A 21,075-nucleotide genomic window follows, 5' to 3' on the forward strand; every position below is an offset into this window, starting at 1 on the left:
ATAATTCAACCCCTAAGGGGGTTAAAAAGGGGATGTAAGTTTATACGTGGTACAAGTTTTCGTTTAAGCTAGAAACATAAAACTTGGTAAAAGGGCATTATATTAAAATAGACGAAAACTAATTGCACCGTGTTTGAAAAGTTTGTATTAATAAAGTTTACATCGGGAGCGAAATTTTTTTTTAAATAATGGACTTGAAAATCTAAGTGTTGAGAGGGATTATATCGAGAACAGTTTTTTAATACGCTCAAAAAGTGATAGTTTTCGTGGCTGTTTAGCGTGCGGAAAGTTGGTTTTCCCGAACTAGTGCTTTTTAATTTTCCAATTTGTTAAAATTTTTACTTGTTCCAATTCATGACTACTTATTGATAAGTGTTAATATTAGTTTCCTTTAAACGTCGTAATCAACATAAAAACCTACTGTTAATGTAAGAATACGAACAATATGCATATTTCATATTTTATTACTTACCTCTTCATCATTTTAAGTATTATAACACGTTTATTTTTTAATACTGAAAAACCGTTCTTAATAAGTTGTCTGAATGGAACGGAACGCCTGTCTAGCAAGAGGCGTATTTTCTTCCTGCAAGAATGTTTTAAGTTTCCAAAGGCAACATTCGATATTGTTTTTATTATAAATATACGATACACAAATAATCGTAAATAACGATATTTAGGTAATAATAGTACAATGTTTTAATATTTACAATTGTTTCTGTCTTATATAGTGTATTGTAAAAGATCATTGTGAAATTGTGTTATTCGCGGATGACACATGTTTAATTTTTAAATTAGTCGAAATATTGAAGACTATACAGACATAAATAGTACCATGAATATGGTCGTAAATTGGTTCACAATTAATAATTTGCTGTTGAATTCCAAAAAAACAAAGTGGATTAGATTCACATTACCTAATGTAAAAATTACTAGTGGGAGTATATTTTTAAATAATGAATGTCTAGAAATGGTGGATAAGACTCTCTTCTTAGGTTTGATCATAGATAAAAATTTGCAATGGAGTCCCCATATATCTTCTCTAGGAAACCGATTGAGTTCGGCAGCATACGCAGTCAGAAGAATTAGGCAACTAACTAACGTGGAAACAGCCCGAATGGTGTATTTTAGCTATTTCCACAGCCTAATGTCATATGCAATTCTAGTCTGGGGTAAAGCTGCCGGTATACAAACCATTTTTGTATTGCAAAAAAGAGCAGTGCGGAACATATATATAGGTAATTTAGGGTCACGTGTTTCATTAAGAGAACGTTTCAGAGAAATAAATATACTAACAATGGCATCACAATACCTATATGACTGCATATTATATGCTCTAAAAATGTAGAAACTTTTCAGAAAATGCACAGTGCTAGAAATACCTATAATCACAAAATAGCAATAACTAGATCTCGTGTTAAGAGAGTGAAGAAATCTTTTCTAGGACAGTGTATACAGTTCTACAATAAGTTACCAAGGGAGGCACTGGATTTACCATTTCCTGGACTTAAAAAATATGTTAAATCTGGTCTACCGCATAAGGCATATTACACAGTCGAAGAGTATATTAATGATAAAGATGCATGGCCTTCTATAAGTAGATGAATGAATTATGAAATGTATTTGTATTGTATTTAAAATTTTAATTGTTGAATTTTGTATTTTGTAAGCTGTTATTTATTTTTTAATTTAATTGTAATGTATAGGTACTTTTGACGATTGAAAAGAGATTGTAAAATCCTACTTGATTAAATGAAATTCTATTCTATTCTATATAGAACATGCATTTGAAAAAAAAACTTTCATTGAAGTGGGTTCAATAATAATAACAAAATCTATTCTAGTCGAATAAAAGCTAGAAAAACACCTCTTCATAATGTCAATGTCAATGATGTCAGTGTCACACAATTAATAATATAAAAGGTTCGAATTCCATTCCTTACTTGTTGCTTTTCTTATTTTTTCGCAACTGTATTAAAAAACGTCGTTCGATACACGTGCGGAAATACTTTCCGCACTAGCATCGAAATGTACTATTTTCAGTTAGGGGCTTGAAACTTCGTAGTTTGTGAAAGACAAATTTCATACGTTGTATAATTATTAACAAATGATTAACCGTCCCTACTGATATATTTTGCTGCATAATGATCTATGCTCATAGTCATGTAAAATTTATTACTACCAACATACAAATCCACGCGTACGAAGTCGCAGGCAACAGCTAGTATATATATATATATTTACGATTACCTACAACAAACTCGTGTTTTAACTTATAATATTTACCTAATCATTTTAAAGTACCTAAGTACAGTCGCCATCAGATATATCGGAGCAGCCAAGGTGTTCAAATATATCTGAACACGCACTCTAACGCCTTGACAATAGAAACGTGTTCAGATATTTGTGAGCCTTGTACTGTGTACCTCGGCCGCTCCGATATAATTATCTGTTGGCGACTGTACAATAAACTATCTAGACCAGGTACTCGTACTAGTCGTACTTACCTGTTAACTTATTATATTTTTGACAATCCTGATCGTGATCACTTGTCCATATTTGTACCTTAGTCGTCCCTAGTCACCCCGGATCCAGTATGAATCAAAATGGCCTGTTTTCTTTAAAAAGGACTATAAAACGAAATAATTAAGAAATATTTTATTATAAATCGATTCTCAAACATAAGAGAAAAATTTATAAAACTTAACATTAGTGGCCATCAAGGAAAAATTCCTTTAAAATCTCTCTCAAAGTTCAAAATTGTCCCTATTCACCCCATTTGTCAGTATTATAACCGTAGTTAGTTCTTTTAAAACATTCACTGCCAGACAAAAAATTAAACAGTACTCCAAAAACCATGCAATTCTATAGGTGCCAGTTGTGGCAAGTGGCTTGGCGCTTTTGCTATTATTTGTGATCTATGACTAGCAACAACCCGTCTAGTGGGTTGTGTGACATCTGAGGAAAGTTACGAGCGCCCACTAGGCGGTGAATGTATTAATACTAGGTACTGCTCAACGGCCAGCAATAGCAATAGACCCGGGCCCGGATCCGGGTCTTCGTACCAGTACAAGTTTGTCAATGTGCGGGTTAAAATACTTACGGTGGATTTGGTGGTAAGCTTGATAGTAAGCGCCAATTTCTTGTCGCAATTACGCAAAGCGTTATGTTTGAATAATTCTTCACGCTCAAATCGATTATCAATATCATCTTCGTTCGATTTTTTTTGTATATCCTATAAATCATGCACAACGACTTTAGTTTTAAAATGATATGATATCATACCTTCACGAGATTCAGTCAACATGAATATATTTTTAGCGTAAATAGCTGACTTACATCTATTTCACAGCTAATGAAAACCGCCGTTACTTTAACGGGAGAACCCGCTGGTTGCACACTTTCCATTAAATTCTTCGGATCTTTACTTGTAACTACGCATAGGAGAGATAAAGTCAACCCTGTAATAAAAATGGAAGAATTATAAGAATGGCATTGGTAGCGCGTTGGACCGGTAATGTGAAATTAAAATATATCTTACCATATTTTAAACACATTTTAAATTTATTTAGTATTAATGTCATACTCAAAGAGCATATAATCACTACGTTCTAGTCATATTAAGTAATTTACGTAGTGTTATATTATCTTTGTTATATTATTATACTCTTTGGTCTAGTGCAAGTCTAGTGTCATCCAGTTCTGTGGGCCACGTGGGCCATACGTAGTAAAGTGTAAAAGTTATGCAATCCTTGTATTCCACGCATTTCATTTCATTTCAACGAGCCGCCTGCTACAGATTTCTTGAAATTGCCGCGTTTTTTCAGGTTCAACTTTCATTAGCCAGACTATTATCAATTTGCCAATTTCGTGATTATTATTTTACACGGCACATAAACTTATGCATAATTTATCGATATAAAAAGTCGACACAGTTACATCCCTAGCAAATTATCAAACTTATGACACCGTACGTAAATTAGAAATAACAAGCATATATGCATCTCTTTTCGGCACATTATCTAATTCGTAAGGAAGTAAAGTACGGGTATACATATTTGCGAAGCATTTTTGCCCGACTTCTATGCTTTAGTCATGATTCTGAGGCTAGAAGGGACCAAACTGAGTGATTTGACCCGCAGCATTTTTTACTTTTCACCCCTTAGGAACAGAGATGGCGCCACTTCTTTAAAAAATATTTCAAAAAATTCTACAAGTTAAACCAATGAACCGATTTAAATGTTTAATATCTCAAATGAAAGCTCATTATATACATTACTTTAAAAAAATAGTCAAAAATATATACTGAATACTTTTGACAAAAAACGGCATCTTAAGTTTTTTTTTTCTCGATTGATAGTTTTTACTTGATTTCTCAAAAAAAAAAAATAGAGCATGAATAGTTTAATGCACGTATATATTACTGAATAAATAACAAGTATTATACAAAAAACCCGACACCGATACCTCTCATACTTCACGAAATATGAATAGTTTTAATGAGTGTAAATTTCTTCAAAATATATTTAAAAAAAATCTACAAGCTAAACTATTTTTTTATACTACGTCGGTGGCAAACAAGCATACGGCCCGCCTGATGTTAAGCAGTCTCCGTAGCCTATGTACGCCTGCAACTCCAGAGGAGTTACATGCGCGTTGCCGACCCTAACACTCCTCTCCCTCGAGCTCTGGCAACCTTACTCACCGGCAGGATCACAACACTACATCATGTACATCTTCTTAGGGATGGACTAAGGAAAAAGAGAGTTGGACTCCAGAATGGTCGGCAGTTACAGCGATTTGGTCGCAATTAAGCCTCTTGGACCATTTTGGCTGCAAACCTGGCTGCAAAAACCATGCGTTGTGGGTTGTGGGTGTCGTCACGTCAGCTTACCATGCACAGCCCAGCGTAAATCATGCAAAGGTGGCTGTACAAATCAAAAGTAAGTTAATGTAATTTTCAATCCAGGGTTATTTTGCATGCTGACCACTCATTATAGGTTTGGCACAAAAAGTAAGGAGGAAACGTCATTGTAAGGCGCTAGCGAGAGCGAACGTACGTTAGGTTTGAAATGGAATCACAAGCGTGACACCTTAGGTTTCAACGTAAGCTTTCGCAACACGCCCGAGGACGTACTTAACGGTCAGAAATTACCTACAAAACGACAGGTTACGAGTAGTGCGATGTCGATATTCGATCCGATCGGTTATGTTAGCCCCATATCCGTCTTAGGTAAGAGTCCGGGTAGTTAGTATTCCGCGTATGGAAATACAGAGCTGCGTACTAGCGACTAGGTTAGCGGAGACCATAGTCAAAGAGTCAGACTACGTAATAAAGGACAAGTATTTTTGGTCTGACTCCAAAACGGCACTCACGTGGATACGGTCGGACCCACGTAGGTACAAAACGTTCGTCGCACATAGGTTAGCGGAAATCGAGAACACTACCACTCCCGCCAACTGGCCCTGGGTGCCTATGGTATTCAAACTCCGTAGACGATGACAATTTGTTTGGTACAACCGAACATGAGCTTCTCGCCGTTATTGATTCCATCAAGCATTTCCGTGGATATCTCGATGGAATGAAGTTTAAGATCGTTACTGATCACATTGCTCTTAAATGGTTGATCACCCTTGATAATCCTACTGGACGTTTGGCTCGTTGGGCAACTTTGATTTCCCAATATAACTTTGAAGTTGAGCATAAGAAGGGTGTTCTTAATGTTGTTCCTGACGCCTTGTCCCGCGCTCAAGTTGCGCTTATCTCATTCGCGCGTGGCGTGGATCCTTCTGGTGATCCTTGGTATGAACGTATTTACCAGGGGGTTTTAGACAATCCTCAAATTTTTACGGCATTTGCTCTTCAAATTTGCAGTAAAACAAATACTTGTGCACAACACGTATAATTTGATAAGCACTTCCGAAAGTTACTAAAAAAAATTACACTTGGAATTTAAAAAATTAATGTAACCAAAACAAATTGTTTTTCTGACAGTCCGCTTTCCGTACGAGCGAAAGATAATGGCGTATAAATTTAGCTGTAGAAGGAAAGAAATGGATTAATGAGATGGAGATTATGGACGATAATGGCTGTTTCAACGGGTGATAGGTACCTAAATTTATTGCCGAATATTAGTTTCGCCTGACAATTAGGGGCAATTAGAATTTTATAAGACAATGCCTTAAATAAATGCGGAATACGGATAAGCGACTTTACAGAATTAAAAGAAATATTGCACAAAAAAATAACAATGAACCGGGAAAAATAAATTAAACGGGAACCGATTCCAATACGTTAAAAAAATATTCAAACTCCGTAGACGATGACAATTTGTTTGGCCAACCGAAGCTGTACCGTGACCTATCGAACCGCGCTGTATGCGGGCTCGTGTCCTCCGTGGGTCTGCTAGTTCCTTTCCAAAGCAAACGTTCGGCTAACCAACGCTATCGAACCACGCAGTATGCGGGCTCGTCTCCTCCGTGGGTCTGATACCTGACCGCTGACTGATGGGGTCGACGACCATCCACTGCCGACTGCACGTCGGCGGCTGCGCCCTGTCGTTAATACGACCACCACGCACCACCGGAGCACTGCTCCACGTTGGCCTTAAAAAGGCCCTGTTGCAGGCAACTGCGGCCAACGAGGCCGCGGAACGACGGGAAGTAAAGCGCACTCGAAGTTGTTATTAGCAACCTCAGAAGAAAACGTTCCTCTTCAAACTTAAAAGGTTAACTTTGACGAAAAAACCAGGAAAAAATCTAATTTATCACAAACAGATCTTTACACGTCAATCCCAACATCCATCTGAAGTATCACGAAGAAAACAAATTTCTCTTTCCGAATCAGAATTGAAATTCAAAATTCAACGCAATTGTAACCTGCCAATCTCGAAAATATCATCGTCCAAAAAGGTTCCATGTGTTTCTTTAAACCGCCATCTAACCGTAATTGCGTGAATCAATTCAAACTATACGACACGACTAAACAAACAAGCAAACTAGACATGACTGACAAGCAAGTAGTTTCCAAAACAAAACGACAGATGTAGCGTCACGCTACAGCATCTCCCTACCAAACAAAGAAACAAACGAAGACCACGAGGTTGTGCCACGCACCACCGCAGTTGCCTGCAACAGGACCTTTTTAAGGCCACCGTGGAGCAGTGCTCCGGTGGTGCGTGGTGGTCGTATCAACGACAGGGCGCAGCCGCCGACGTGCAGCGACCCCATCAGTCAGCGGTCAGGTATCAGACCTCACGGAGGAGACGAGCCCGCATACTGCGTGGTTCGATAGCGTTGGTTGGCTGAACGTTTGCTTTGGAAAGGAACTAGCAGACCCACGGAGGACACGAACCCGCATACAGCGCGGTTCGATAGGTAGTGGCAGAACATTGCAGTAATATCCCCTATTCTTCATAAGATTGTAACTATTCACAACGACGGGACTTAATCGCGTAAAATAAGTTTTAAATTTACCTCCGACGTTTCTCCGAGACCACGGGGACAACGCCGTCCTCGAAACGTCGGAGGTAAATTTAAAACTTATTTTAGCATAAGAATAAGAATAAGAAAACATTTATTGCCACACAACAAAAGAGAAATTACAGGAAACAAATAACATAAAAAATTGGCATGCGCGACAAAAGGAGCGGGCTCAGCATATGCTGCGCCAACCAGTTCACCAGGAATTGACCGCACAGCGCTGATTTTCAGTCCGCCCCCTTACTGAACCACATTGATATGTGCGCGGGATATTATTTTTACAGATATATATATATGCAGGTTAAATTTAGAATAATTAGATTACACGAAAAATTTCATAGTTAAACTCTAACAAAATATTATTACAGTTTCATACAGTTTACAAAATTTCATACAATTAACAAGTTAATTAACAAGTTTAACTGTTTATCCTAAAATTATTAATAAAATACTTTTCATTAACAAGTCTACTAGTTTGACAGTTACAAAAAAAAGACTAAAGTACTTTTTGTATGAGGAAATACTTATAATATTTTTAACAAATTATAAAATATATGCAAGAAAGTGTCCTAAGTGTAGCACAGCACTATTTTAAATAATTATATCTTCTGTGGCAATTTGGTCATTATTAATAGTAAGCTCAATTTGCGTTTAAAAGTTGGAAGGGACAATTTAGCGCGCAAAGGCGGGGGCAGGTCGTTCCAGATCTTAGACGCCGAATATTTAAAGCAGCCACGATAACCAGCTGTTTTATATTGCGGAGCACTCATTTTATTTAGATACTTACTGCGAGTGTTTCGATCGTGAACGTCTTTCATCCAACGGAATTTATTCTGGTTTTTGACTAGAAACTACATTTTTAACCATACTAGCAATATGCAAGGTTCTACGTGCTGCCATATTTAGAATTTTCCTCTCGTTAAGAAACGGTGTGACATGGGCTCGCTTTGGCACCGAGAAACAAAATTTTGGACTCTTTGAATTGCATGCGCGGTTTTAGCCAGCAGACATGGTCCATAAACGGTGTCGCAGTAATTAAACTGTGACAATACTAGCGACTCAACCAAAACCAGCCTCACCTCTTCCGTTAGGTAATTGCGAATACCATACAAAAACTTTTAGCCTGTAAAATGAGTTTCTTATTTTTGTATTGATATGATCAATGTAGCGCATATCACTATCTATTATCAATCCCAAATTTCTGGCTGTATCCACTCTCTCAATCCTTTTACCATTAATCACTAATCTAGGATCAGAATTAAATTATCCGACTGCGCTGTAACTGAGATCCAAATATAAGGTACTTTGTTTTTGAGGGGTTTAAAACTAGGTTATTATTATATGCCCATTTGTATATTGCATCTAGATCCTCATTTATTTGTTGTATAGCACATTTCGTGTCTTTTGGGTCAAATGAAAAATATAGCTGCATATCATCGGCATATATATGAACACTAGTGTTTGAGTAGTTTGCCAAGGTCACGCGCGTTTTACGCGATTAAGTCCCGTCGTTGTGAATAATAATGAGTAAAAATCGTGAAAGTTTAAATCAGTGTGTAGATTCTAACTATTTCTGCCAGCGTCACGACAATTAGGTACTTACGTAGGAATTTACAAGTGCGACAGAGAGGCAACACGTCGAACGTGGTTCGCGGTAGGCCGCCAGACTGAAGAGTCTCGCCCAAAGGAACAAACGGGAAACGGGCCAGACTAGTGAAACTACGGGGCACATTTATTTCTTTACCTCTCTATTACAAACAATTCTCTTTGATAGGGGCTTGCTCGTCGGTGGTGAAACCATAGATTAGTATATGTGTGAAACTCCTGTCTAAAACAATATAAGTATTTATTAAAAGTCAATACAATTTGCAATCAGAAATAATTTATTTTCTTTTAAGATTTTAAAGGGATTTTTTTTTTACTTTTCTTACATAGATTACTGTTCTCACATGTTTGACAGTGACACTATTATAACACCAATATTGGTAAAGAAGACAGTGATACACTTATAACGTTAAACACTAAAAGATTTTGATCTATTATTATCATAATCCACTTTTATAAGTTTTACTAAGTATTAGGTATAAGGCATTATTTACTTACAGATGTTGGAAACGTTATATCAGATTTGATTTGTTTACCTTTCAAACTAGACTTATAATCTAAAACACGAAGATGTAGGTAATGTTTTTTACGACACCTAACCTAAGAAACCTAAGTATTTGAAAGAAGCGTCGGCAACCCTGGCGTTGTGCCGGCGCGCGCGGTGAGGGGAGCGGCGCGTTGAAGGCCACTCCATTGTATTTTTGTGTAGGTATCAAAGGTTTTCTTTGAGAAATAACTATCTGTTCGTAAGAACTATTATATAATCTGTGGTATAGTATGAAAAAAAAATAGTTCTAATGAAATTCCGCAACATGGCGCGTGGCAAGCTATGTATACTAAGAATCATATTTATGATAAGATATAGGATATAATATTGTTTTTCTTTATGTTATTCTCGAACTCCCCATCGGCACACAAACCTCCATAAGGTTTTGCCTACGATGGGTCTTGTAATGATCTAAAAAACTGTAATTTGCTTCCTTATTAAATAAATTAAAAAAAAAAAAAAAAAAATCATATATTCCTTCCTGGTCAGGCTTTACCTCCGTGGCGTCACGATTACAACTGGTAGCAAGTATGAAGTTCATAGCATTCGACATCACCAAAAGGATATTGATTTAGTTAACTGACAAAATTCTATACAAATTTAAACAAAGTTTGTGTTGCTGTTCGCCAAAGATGAAAACCCGTAACAAATAAAACAATTAACTTCAAAGTAATCCTATGTTCTATGATAGAAGAACTATACAAGTTTTATCGTACTAACACAAGGCTTAAGTATTCTAGTTTCTACACACAGATACAATTTAACACAAATAGGGAAAGGTCTACGTATAACAAACAATTATTTTGACAATTAGATGAATTCAACAACTGTCGCAGTTAAATAAAATGATTGAGAAACGCTTATAATCTAAGTACATCATAAAACTAAGAAACTCTGCTCCGTTTAGGAACTCACATTGTCAAATCAATATAAACTCAAATTGGCTATACAATAATACTATTAGTTTTTACGTTAGAATGATCAAGAATCTATTTTACGCTTCTGTGTCAGCATCTTCAGCGGAATTGTGTTCTTTATTTGACTGAAAAACAATACAACGAGACTAATTACGTAAGTTAATATGAACATTTTCCTAAAATAACTCTCGAAGACATATTTAAACAGACATGGCACGCATAACGGGGTGTTCCGGAAGTAAAGATACCAATTTATTTTCAAAATATGTAATTTAAGGTTTAAAGGTTAAACATTAAAAGTAATGATTTTGGTTGAAAGTAGTCACAAAGTTAATTAAATTATTAGATTCATACCGAGTTAGCTCCCACGACAACTTTTTTTATTATTATCTGAGATTGTTCGCGGCCAGTCACATTACGGCTGTTCAGGATTTTGCAGCCGTCTCGTTTGGCCATACAAAGTATTTCGTAAAAAAATTTGGCTTTTGGTATAATTTTTTGGTCCTAAGTCACATCTATACGACTGAATGGAAATTAATGAATGGTTGTACGGAAATGTTTCCTTCATGAACATGATTGGGATTTAGCCGGAACATAGGTTCAATCGTCAATAAATCTTTGAGTATTTTTTTCAGCTAACTTATAAACTTATTGGTTACCTCTTTTGGGATGTTCCTCTTGGTCCTTTACATATCTAGAAGCAGTTTGTTGCACATATGAAGGGTACATGAAAAGAACATGTCTAGTCACTTTTTTCGGAAAATAAGATTTTCATCTCAAAATGTAGAGCTCTTAATGAACTATTAGGTATATCTGTTGCTACCACTGTATAATAGATGTAACAAAACCATTTTTTAGTTTAAAAAAGACCTAGTAACGGAATTACCATACATTTTGACATGGTTCCAAATTTTAAAACCACGATTACTCAAAATGTTACTAAAGTGACTAGACATGTTCTTTCCGTGTACCCTTCATATGGTTTTAAATCTACTTCGTTCTTTTATCATTCTGGCGACAGACGACTTTGATACTTATAATTTATCCGCTGCCACTCTGACGGACGTTAAAGTAGTCTTATCAAAGAGATTTAACTCGGTTAATATTTCGATGTACCGTGATTGTCCTATTTCTAACCGGAATCTTCTTAAAACTGATCTCACCCGTTTCTTCATAAAGACTTATTATTATATATGTATACTAGCTTGTCTACTTGAAGAAAGTGTTTTACTATATCCTTTTTTAGTATGAGACTCGTAAAATAAAGGCAATTCTGAATAATCCTATTAGCAAGTGCTTCATATTCTGATCATTCATTTTGAAAAACTAATATGCAATAACGAAATTCCCGCTTCAAATGACAGATAACGAAATCGTAGATGCAACGACACCAAAACTTTTGTTTTGTTTTAATAATACTTTCGGCCAGTAAGACTTTGAAAGTTGTTTCTTTACTTCCGGGACAACCTTTATACGGATGAAAATGCTAGGAAACCAATGTACTTAAGCTAAAAGAAAGTCTGAATATGTATTTACGTTGCATAAAGGATATTCTGGTGGGATGTCCCATTGAATTGAGATAAAAGGGGTAATAGGTAAGTAGCTCACCTCGCAACTCTCATAGAACTGCATCGCTGTTTCACTGTCGGGGAAGGCGAGCGTGACGGTGGTGTCAAGCGGGTCGTTGCTGGTGTAGTCAGTGCCGGTCCAGCTGCACGTGGCCTCGGACACCTGCCGACATACACAACACAACGCGAAACATTACTAACTATCAACCAACCAACCAACCAACCAACCAACCAACCAACCAACCAACCTAGACGACCGGTCTGTTCTAGTGGGTAGTGATGCGTGCCCTGCATGTGAAGCCGATGCTCCTGGGTTCGAATCCCGGTAAGGGCACTTATTTGTGCGATAAATACAAATATTTGTTCCCGAGTCATGGGTGTTTCCTATGTATACTATAAGTATATATTTATCTACAGTGTGTAAATCTAATACGGGTAATTAATTAAACCAGACATAGAACCACAGAATAACTAATAGTACTGTCTGTCCGTCTGTCTGTCTGTCACCAGGCTGTATCTCATGAACCGTGACAGTTAAAATTTTCACAGATGATGTATTTCTGTTGCCGCTATAACAACAAATACTAAAAAGTACGGAACCCTCGGTGGGCGAGTCCGACTCGCACTTGGCCGGTTTTTTTTTTCAAGATAAATATGTAGGAATTACAAACGTTGATTCTGTGAACATAAAATTTTTATTCGGAGATAGTATGTCTGATTCTCACGGAAGTAGGTATGCCACAGCTGTAGGTATTCCTTTGAAAATATGTCGGTCAGGTCAGGCAACCAATTTTCAATAAATTAAGGATGTTTTATATGGATTAGATCGAGATTTAGGTTTCGAAGCCATTTTGTATTTTCAATTTTGCGCGAGCGCCACTTGACACGACTATCGTGCGAGCCGAGCGGCAGCCCACTGCCACACGCCTGCCCGGGAGGCGCGCCGGCCAAATGACACCCCCCCTGATAGAACTCATTAGTGCCCTGTAAAAAAATAATATTATTAGTGCCCCCGCGGGGTCAGCTTGTGGCGAGCTGACGGTGAGTGGCGACACCGCGGACCCCTATTCCAGGGGGCCCTTTCATCTGGCCCTCGCCATGCAGAGTGGAGTCGCAAGAGCGGGACCTATGCTCCAGGTTGGAAGTGTAAAATGTCATAACGCCGGCGACCTGCTGAACGGATTACCGGGAACTGGCTACCGCAGACTCACCTCTCGACAACCTCACAGCCGCTCTGAAGTGTTGCCCTATTGTCGCACTGTGTCACTACCTGTCTTTCACAATTTTGAGACTAATTGTCACGGCAAGTGTCCGCTAGTCTCCTCCCATAGCCCATTATCCAGTCTATCCAACTTGCATATCAATAGCCTTATGACCTTAGATCCCATAGCAGCACAAAAGTGCTGGATCGCAATAGTCTTTGCACCTGGCATTTATTAATCTGTGACCTGGCGGGGACCATCTCCGGATGTATCATATTGTGCGCTCGGGGATGGTATCCGCCACGTGTATCCCTTGCTTTTAGATTAAATTGCATTAAAGGGCCTCTGCGCTGTTGGCTTCGGCCCCACGCACGCCTCTATCGCTCGAATACGCAAGACAAGAGTGATAGAGAGGCAGATAACGAACTTTCTATTTTCGTGTTTCGCGGTAGGCCCTCTATTTGTGCTAGTGGCGCCCCCTACGCAGTTGTGGATCCCTACTGCGTCGGTGGGGATACCCGACGTGGCCGACGTGTGTGCGTATGACTCCATATTATCTGCCTAAAGTTGTGTTTCAGTTTCTCAGTCTAAGATAACCGACATAGCTAGCTTATTTTGAACTATGAAAAAGCTGGCACCTTATAATACGATTGACGGTGGCAACCGTTGGGTTCAATGGTTTCTATTCGACAGCCAGTGTCATGGACAATATTACCACTTATCTTATAAATGAACAGTACTGTTTTCTATTGTATTTGAGTTACCTGAAAGTCAGTCTCGTCATGTATGAGCATATCGGCCACCAGCTCGCCCGTGGCCATGTTGGTGAGCTGGATCTTGGGCGCGTACATGGCGTGGTCGAACAGCACCTGCACGTGCGCCTGCGCACACGACGTCATCGCGTTGCCCTGCGCCACCTCCGCCTCGCAGTCGCATGAGAAGTACGGGGCGGATTCCTCATCCTGTCACAGAACCTCCTTTAAACCCCACCGTACATCGTCAACAATCGAATAAACGGTCACAAAAACATAAATAAAGTGCAGTCTTTGAGCATCAAATACAAACAATGATAAGGAAACAATGTATTGGCTGCTGTAATTGTCCGATTCCTATTAAATATGGATAATTCTGCAGACCCAGAGATCGGCATTTTGTGAATGAAGTCCCAAAGGTTTAAATGTCATATGACCCTGCCAAATGTAAATGTGTATCTTCCTTCATTGAAGTATGACAAACATTTACCTCATTATAGTACGTATCGTAGTCATCGCCTTGGTAATAAACTTGCTCGTGTTCGTAACCTTCCGCTTGTTCGTCGTTCGCCTCTTGATGTTGCTCCATATCGTGGAAGAGAACACGTTTCGTTACTTCTCGTTCAGCAGACTCCGTTTTAGTCTCTTCGGCGGCCTCAACAGTTAGAGTTTGAGTTTCAGTTTTCATTGCCAAAGCATTATCAGCGCGTGCGCTGTCTTGTAAATGTTTAGGTAACCTCAATAAAGCCATGCCTTTCGGCTTCTCTTTCACCTCCTTTTCCTCTCTTACGGCCTGTGCTGCTGCAGCTTGTAACTTCTAAAAAAAAAACTTGTGTTGTGGGTACTAGACGACGATATACAGGGTGGAAAGGCACGACGATCCTTTCCGCAAAAGGCGGATTGTTTGGATTTAGTACTGTATTTCCTCTAAATAAACTAGGCTCATATTCGTAACCGTTTTAAAGTTATAGGCAGTTAACTTTTAATGCAAAATACTGCAAGTGACAACCCTCATTAGGTTCAGTAACATTTTTGGTTATATCCTCTTTGCTTAGAACTACTAATATCTGTGACCTAAAGACATTTCAGTGCAGGTGACAGATTTGACGTGCGGTCTGCAGCCGCAGTTGCAATAATACACTAAATACGCAAAAATGGCCATGCTATGTGCAGTCGGCCTTGTCATTAATTTTACTATGGAAATTGACAATAACACCGACGTGTCGGAGCAGTAGTGCAGCTGCGGTCGGGAATACGTTAAAATCACCATACGTGCAATCGATATAGTCATTCATTTTACTATGGAAATTGACAATAACACCGACGCGTTCAGGCCGCTGCAGTAATGCAGCTGCGGTTGGAAATGGACTGTCACCTTTACCCGTGATAAAACCGTGACGCAAATAAATTGCAAATTACGCGAAAAAAACCTATTTTCAAAATGCCCTTGGGAGCCCGCGATTACCTAAATTTGCTTATGTTATACGGGGAGTGTAATTATAATGCCGCCGAGACGTTACGACGCTACAGACAACGATATCCTCCACCACACCCAACTAGCCAATTGTCATGTCAATTTTATGTCAAATATTTTTGTAAACATAAGTGTCACATTACACTTACATGTAGGTTGATAGTACGTAGTAATAGTAGGGTTGTCACTAAGAAGAAGATTAATTAATTTTAATATTTTTACTAATTGTTCGTAACAAAAATCTAAACATTACGAATCGATTCTCCATCACTTAAACTAACCCCCCTTTGCGAGAAGGATCGTCGTGTCTTTCCACCCTTTATATAGGATATACTGTGTTACAAAATAAATTACAGGTATGCCTTAAAAATACGGCATAACACTCATACCCGTACGCATTCCTCGACTTTATTGAAGAATTCAGTGGCCATGTCGAGTGTTTTGAACCGCACGGCAAGCGTCTCCTGGTCCCCGGCGGCGTTCTCCGCGTAGTTGCGCCCGGCCCACGTCCACGCGCGATCGCTCTTGCTCATCGGCAGCAACTCCAGGTCCATGAAGATAAGCATGTTCAGCACAGCCTTGTGTACCTGTCCACCAAACCAAATTAAAATAGGTAAATTATAATACTTGTTACATCTCCATGTTATAGTTGCATACATTATTATATTTAATTCATTTTAAACTGTATTCTATTTAATTAAATCACAGATATATGAATATAAGAAGATCGGACATGCCGGCCAATTTGTATTGAGTTCGCCTGTCGCCCTTTCGCAAGTTCTTTACCCCAACACAAAGCACGAGACATTCGCGCATCGCATGAGTGATAAAGATGCAAATAAACGAAGTTTGACGAAGTAGTTCGCGGTAGGTCCTCTATACTAATCATACTATGAGACAATTTGTCATTTGAGTCTATCGTTTTGTACCATATTCATTGCGGCGTAAACACTTGGCTTTGCAATAATGTAACTTGTTCAGCAGCAATGTAATGCAATATGTTGAATATTATTGAAGTGATTGTTTCATTAGAAACAAATAGTATTTATCGTATTTACATGTGAAGTGTGATTCCATTGGATGGGAAATGAATCAAATCACTACGATGATTTAGATTTATTTATTTCATAATATTAAATTACATTATAAATTATTTTAACTTAATCTATACGAATTTATATTATGATCGTCACTTATTATATACAAATGTCAATACAGATAAAAATTCATCATAAAGTCAAATAAATGTTGGGAAATAAATATCAATGGCCTTAAAGTCTATTGCAGACAGTAGAAACAGTGTCAGGTAGGGCGACAACATTTTCCATGGCTGTGCAGGCCAATACGGGAGCGGCAAACACGCCCACAAGCCTGGCAGGTGTACTGTGCCCGTGGCGAACAGACGTCGCTCTAATAGCATGGTTACGAAAAAGATGTCAATATGGCTAGTTATACCTAGGTATCTCGTAATGGTCGTCAAATTACAGTACAATGCATTACAATATAAGAATAGGTAAGCAATACAATGTTTGTACAATTTGTCATTTCGGATAAAAACGGATTTATCTGTGTGTTAGCATTCGTGCACACTCGGTAACAACTGAGGGTGAACTAGCGGCAGTGTATGCTATTGGCCCATTGAGCTAACAACAGCGACGCGGCCACCGGCGATTAGCCTTCTCTCTACTATTCTATGCTCTGAGGGTTAAATAATATACATAATATGTAAACGAAGACAACATTTAAAAGTACACACACCTGTTCACGTCTAAACAGCAGTCGGTAAGTCTTCTTCACAGGGTGATACAATATTTTTAGTTCTCCAACGCCTCGTTCCTTCCATTCGCGGGTGGCGTCATTGTATCTGAACAGCTTACAACGCCTTCCAAACAACTTCTCCTGGTATGACAGAATACATCGGTATACAATAATATAAAATGTGTTACTACAACAGTACGCTTCGCATTAAGATAACATTTACAACGAACATACAGAATATGGAATAGTACATTTCGATGCTAGTGCGGAAAGCATGCCATTACTTCACGAGTACCGAAATATCTTGCCACGAGCCGTAGGCGAGTGGCAAGACTCGGGACGAGTGAAGAATGACATTTCCGCACGTGTATCGAACGACGTTTTTTAACACAGTTGCAAAAAAATAAGAAAAACAACAAGGAAGGAATTCGAAACTTTTATATTATTAATTCTGTGACATCATTGACATTGACATTATGAAGGTGTTTTTTTTAGCTGGGTGTTATTATTATTAAACCCACTTCAATGTTTTTTTTTAAATGCATGTCCTATAAGACAGAAACAATTGTAAATATAAAACATTGTACTATTATTACCCAAATATCGTTAATTACGATTATTTGTGTATCGTACATTTTTAAAAACAATATCGAATGTTGCCTTTGGAAACTTAAAGCAGAAAGAAAAAACGCCTCTTCTTTGACAGGCGTTCCGTTCCATTCAGACAACTTATTAAGAACGGTTTTTCAATATTCAATATAAAAAAAATAGACGTGTTATAATAATGAAGAGGTAAGTAATAAAGTATGAAATATGTATATTTTTCGTATTCTTACATTAACAGTAGGTTTTTATGTTTATTACGACGTTTAAAGGAAACTAAACACTTATCAATAAGTAGTCATGAATTGGAACAAGTATAAATTTAAAAAATTGGAAAAGTAAAAAGCACTAGTTCGCGAAAACCAACTTTCCGCACGCTAAACAGCTACGTAAAGTAGCACCTATATACGTATTAAAAATATTATATTGAAATTGAAATTGAAATATTTATTGCAGACCGTGGTCCAGTGTGTTAGTATAGGTACAATTAATATTTACATGTAGGTAACATAGGTAATTAAATATTAGGCACATTTATTTATTTTTGTACATGTCATAGGTGGGTGAATCAACTATTTCTTGTTGTTATTGTGTCCCGTCAGCCAGGGGACAATATTAGCACAGTTTGTTAGACGGAATGTTGTATAAACATCCACAAACGTGCTTATTAGTGGTAGCTCAGTGGAAAGGCCTTATATCTGCCACAAAAATGCATGTTTGGTTATTTTAATTACCATAAAATCGAAGTTTTAAGAACGTAACCATGGCAACGAGTGACAACAAAAAGTTGCTTCACCCGGGTACAAAAGTAGGACATACCTCGTCCTCCTCGCCCGTGGTCACGGTAATTTTGTCGGGCAGGGGGACAATGGGCTCGTAATGCGGGTCGTACTCTTCCTCCGCTCCGTTGCCGGTATCCACTTCGTTGTCTGCATCGCTGGTACTGTTTGTTTTCGGCGCCTGTACGAACAACTGCTGACCAGCACCTTCCCATTTGAAATCAGGGTTTTCTAAAAACAATATAGTCGTATAGTGAATGAAAACAAAAATATTTCTGAATAGGACTTAAAACTTCCAATTGCTCACTGCAGAGGGCGCTTTTGAGGCCTGTCATTAGCATTATTACACATACATTAGCATATACATTAGTATGTAGCGTATGGTTTATGTTTATGTCTCCGCTATCTGTGATCTAAGATAACCGCAAACTAGTTCGATCATTCCTTCATCTATTTGCCTCTATCGCTCGAATACCCAAGGTAGCTACCAGATCCCGTGCTGCTACGCGAAAACGGTCTTAGAAGACCTTACCTCGATTTCAAATGAATAAAGATTGGCGTTTACAGATTTTGGAAAAAACATACAGGTTGCGAGAAAAATGTCATTTTTGACAAACTTTTTTTCGATGACAATCGATCCCATTCCTATCCAGAATCAAAAGCTTGTATGGGACCAAAAAAAAAAACCGGCTCGAAAAGCCACAAATCGAGGAAAAGTATATATATTTTCATACAAAAATGTATGGGAAAAGTTTTCCTCGATTTCTGGCTTTTCTAGCAGTTTATTTTTTATAGTATTTTTTCATCACAAAAACACATTCAAACAAAAACATTTAACAGACATTCTATGTAAGTAGAAATTAAACAGGCGTGTTTTTTCGCTTGATATACATATTTGAATTTAAACAGTTAATACTTACTTTGGAACTTTAGTTCAGGTTGGCTTTTAAAAGCACTAAAAGACAATAAACTATCTGAGCCTAATGTTTTCGGGGCAGGATTAGTCGTATTTTTGTCTTCGTTTGGTGTATTTAATAGTTTGACAAGCTCACTGTTACTGTCTCCTGACGCTTTAGAGTCAGTTTTAGGATCAAAGCTCCAAGCATTCTTGCCATTGCCAAAATAATTTGGTGCATCTACCGAGGCAAATGCTGATGTTTTATCTGATTTAACGGCGTCGTTTGCCATGACAAATATCTTGCCATCATTTTGATTGAACAAATTAAAAGGTTTTTCATTCGTCATACCACTCGAAAACCCAAAAATTGATTTTCCATCTAGCTTTTGGCCGTCATTTAGTTTGACATTAACGGCTGCCCCGAATATAGACTTCGCCTCGATATTGCCGTTATTATTTGGTTTAAACCCAAACAAAGTTGAATTGTTTGACGACAAGTTGGAATTTGCAGTAGCAAATATTGATTGAGGATCTGATTGCGTTCCGCTAGTAGTGCTTGTTTGCAACCCAGGGAGAATAGAAGAGTTGAGCATTGTTGTTCTGAATATTGAAGTGGAGTTGTCTGCAGGAACTAATTTCGGTTTCTGAATAGTATCAGTAGTAGAAATGGTTGATTGAGAAAAAGCAGGCTGTTCAAAAGTGTTAGCAGTTTTAGTTGCATTTACTTTATCTGGAGTAAAGACAGCATTGTTTTCGGTTGGTATCTTAAGCGGACTAGCGAATGTTGTCGGAGCAGTAAAAGCACTCATGGCAATGTTACTCTTTGGGGCTTGGGTTGTCGAATCTTTGCTGTCGTCGCAACCACGGCAACCACGACAAGGGTCCTTATTTTTATATAAAAAGAAATTCTCTGGTAACATTAGTTCCAATGCTTTATTCTTTTCTTCCGAGTTGGACTGTGTTTCAGTAATAAATTCCACATCATCATCGTCAGTATCACTTTTAACAGAAATATTTTGATTTTGCTGTATTTTATTACTCTTCCCGTCTCTCGCTTTGTCCACAGCGTCTTTAAACTGCATGGCAATTTCTTTCGTTTTGAACTTCAAGCAAAAACGTTGCACAGTTAATTCTCCTTCGCTGAAATCATTAGCAGCAAATATCCAATTTTTTTCGTCTTTAAGGTTGTAAGTTATATCTGGAGTCAGTGCATGATTTAAACATATCTTGAAGACTTGCTCACGCCTCATAACGACTCTGAAAAACACTTATGGTTAGTAAATGATTCATTTGCTGCCTTATGGGAATATAGTTCAGATCCGGAAACCGCTACCAAATTTTAGTATGTTGTTGGGCATGGTACTGGGTCTCTAAAACTGCCGGGAGACAGCGGCGCCGGCCATCTACTTCAGCGGAATGACGTCATCAAAATGACCCCCGCCTCGTTGCGAATATTGCATTTTGCACCCAAACTATGCATTGCACATACA

General features: G+C 38.1%; 1 protein-coding gene across 2 annotated transcripts in view; it reads right to left on the reverse strand.

Moving 5' to 3' along the window:
• Positions 1–9,441: 9,441 nt before the first annotated feature.
• LOC134754799 (E3 SUMO-protein ligase RanBP2-like) overlaps positions 9,442–21,075 on the reverse strand; it is a 34,681-nt gene continuing 23,047 nt past the window's right edge. Inside the window, exons 5-12 of one of the 2 annotated variants that reach the window (XM_063691164.1) lie at positions 19,608–20,842; positions 18,728–18,918; positions 17,306–17,446; positions 15,937–16,134; positions 14,564–14,890; positions 14,086–14,283; positions 12,160–12,282; positions 9,442–10,676 (exon numbers count right to left, since the gene is read on the reverse strand). In XM_063691164.1, coding sequence (XP_063547234.1) covers positions 10,629–10,676; positions 12,160–12,282; positions 14,086–14,283; positions 14,564–14,890; positions 15,937–16,134; positions 17,306–17,446; positions 18,728–18,918; positions 19,608–20,842 — 2,461 coding nt within the window. In that variant the 3' untranslated portion in view covers positions 9,442–10,628. The remainder of the gene's footprint in view (positions 10,677–12,159; positions 12,283–14,085; positions 14,284–14,563; positions 14,891–15,936; positions 16,135–17,305; positions 17,447–18,727; positions 18,919–19,607; positions 20,843–21,075) is intronic. The other variant, XM_063691165.1, reaches the window with a different exon arrangement.

The sequence above is a fragment of the Cydia strobilella genome, chromosome Z (assembly GCF_947568885.1).
Source record: "Cydia strobilella chromosome Z, ilCydStro3.1, whole genome shotgun sequence".
Lineage (NCBI taxonomy): Eukaryota > Metazoa > Arthropoda > Insecta > Lepidoptera > Tortricidae > Cydia > Cydia strobilella.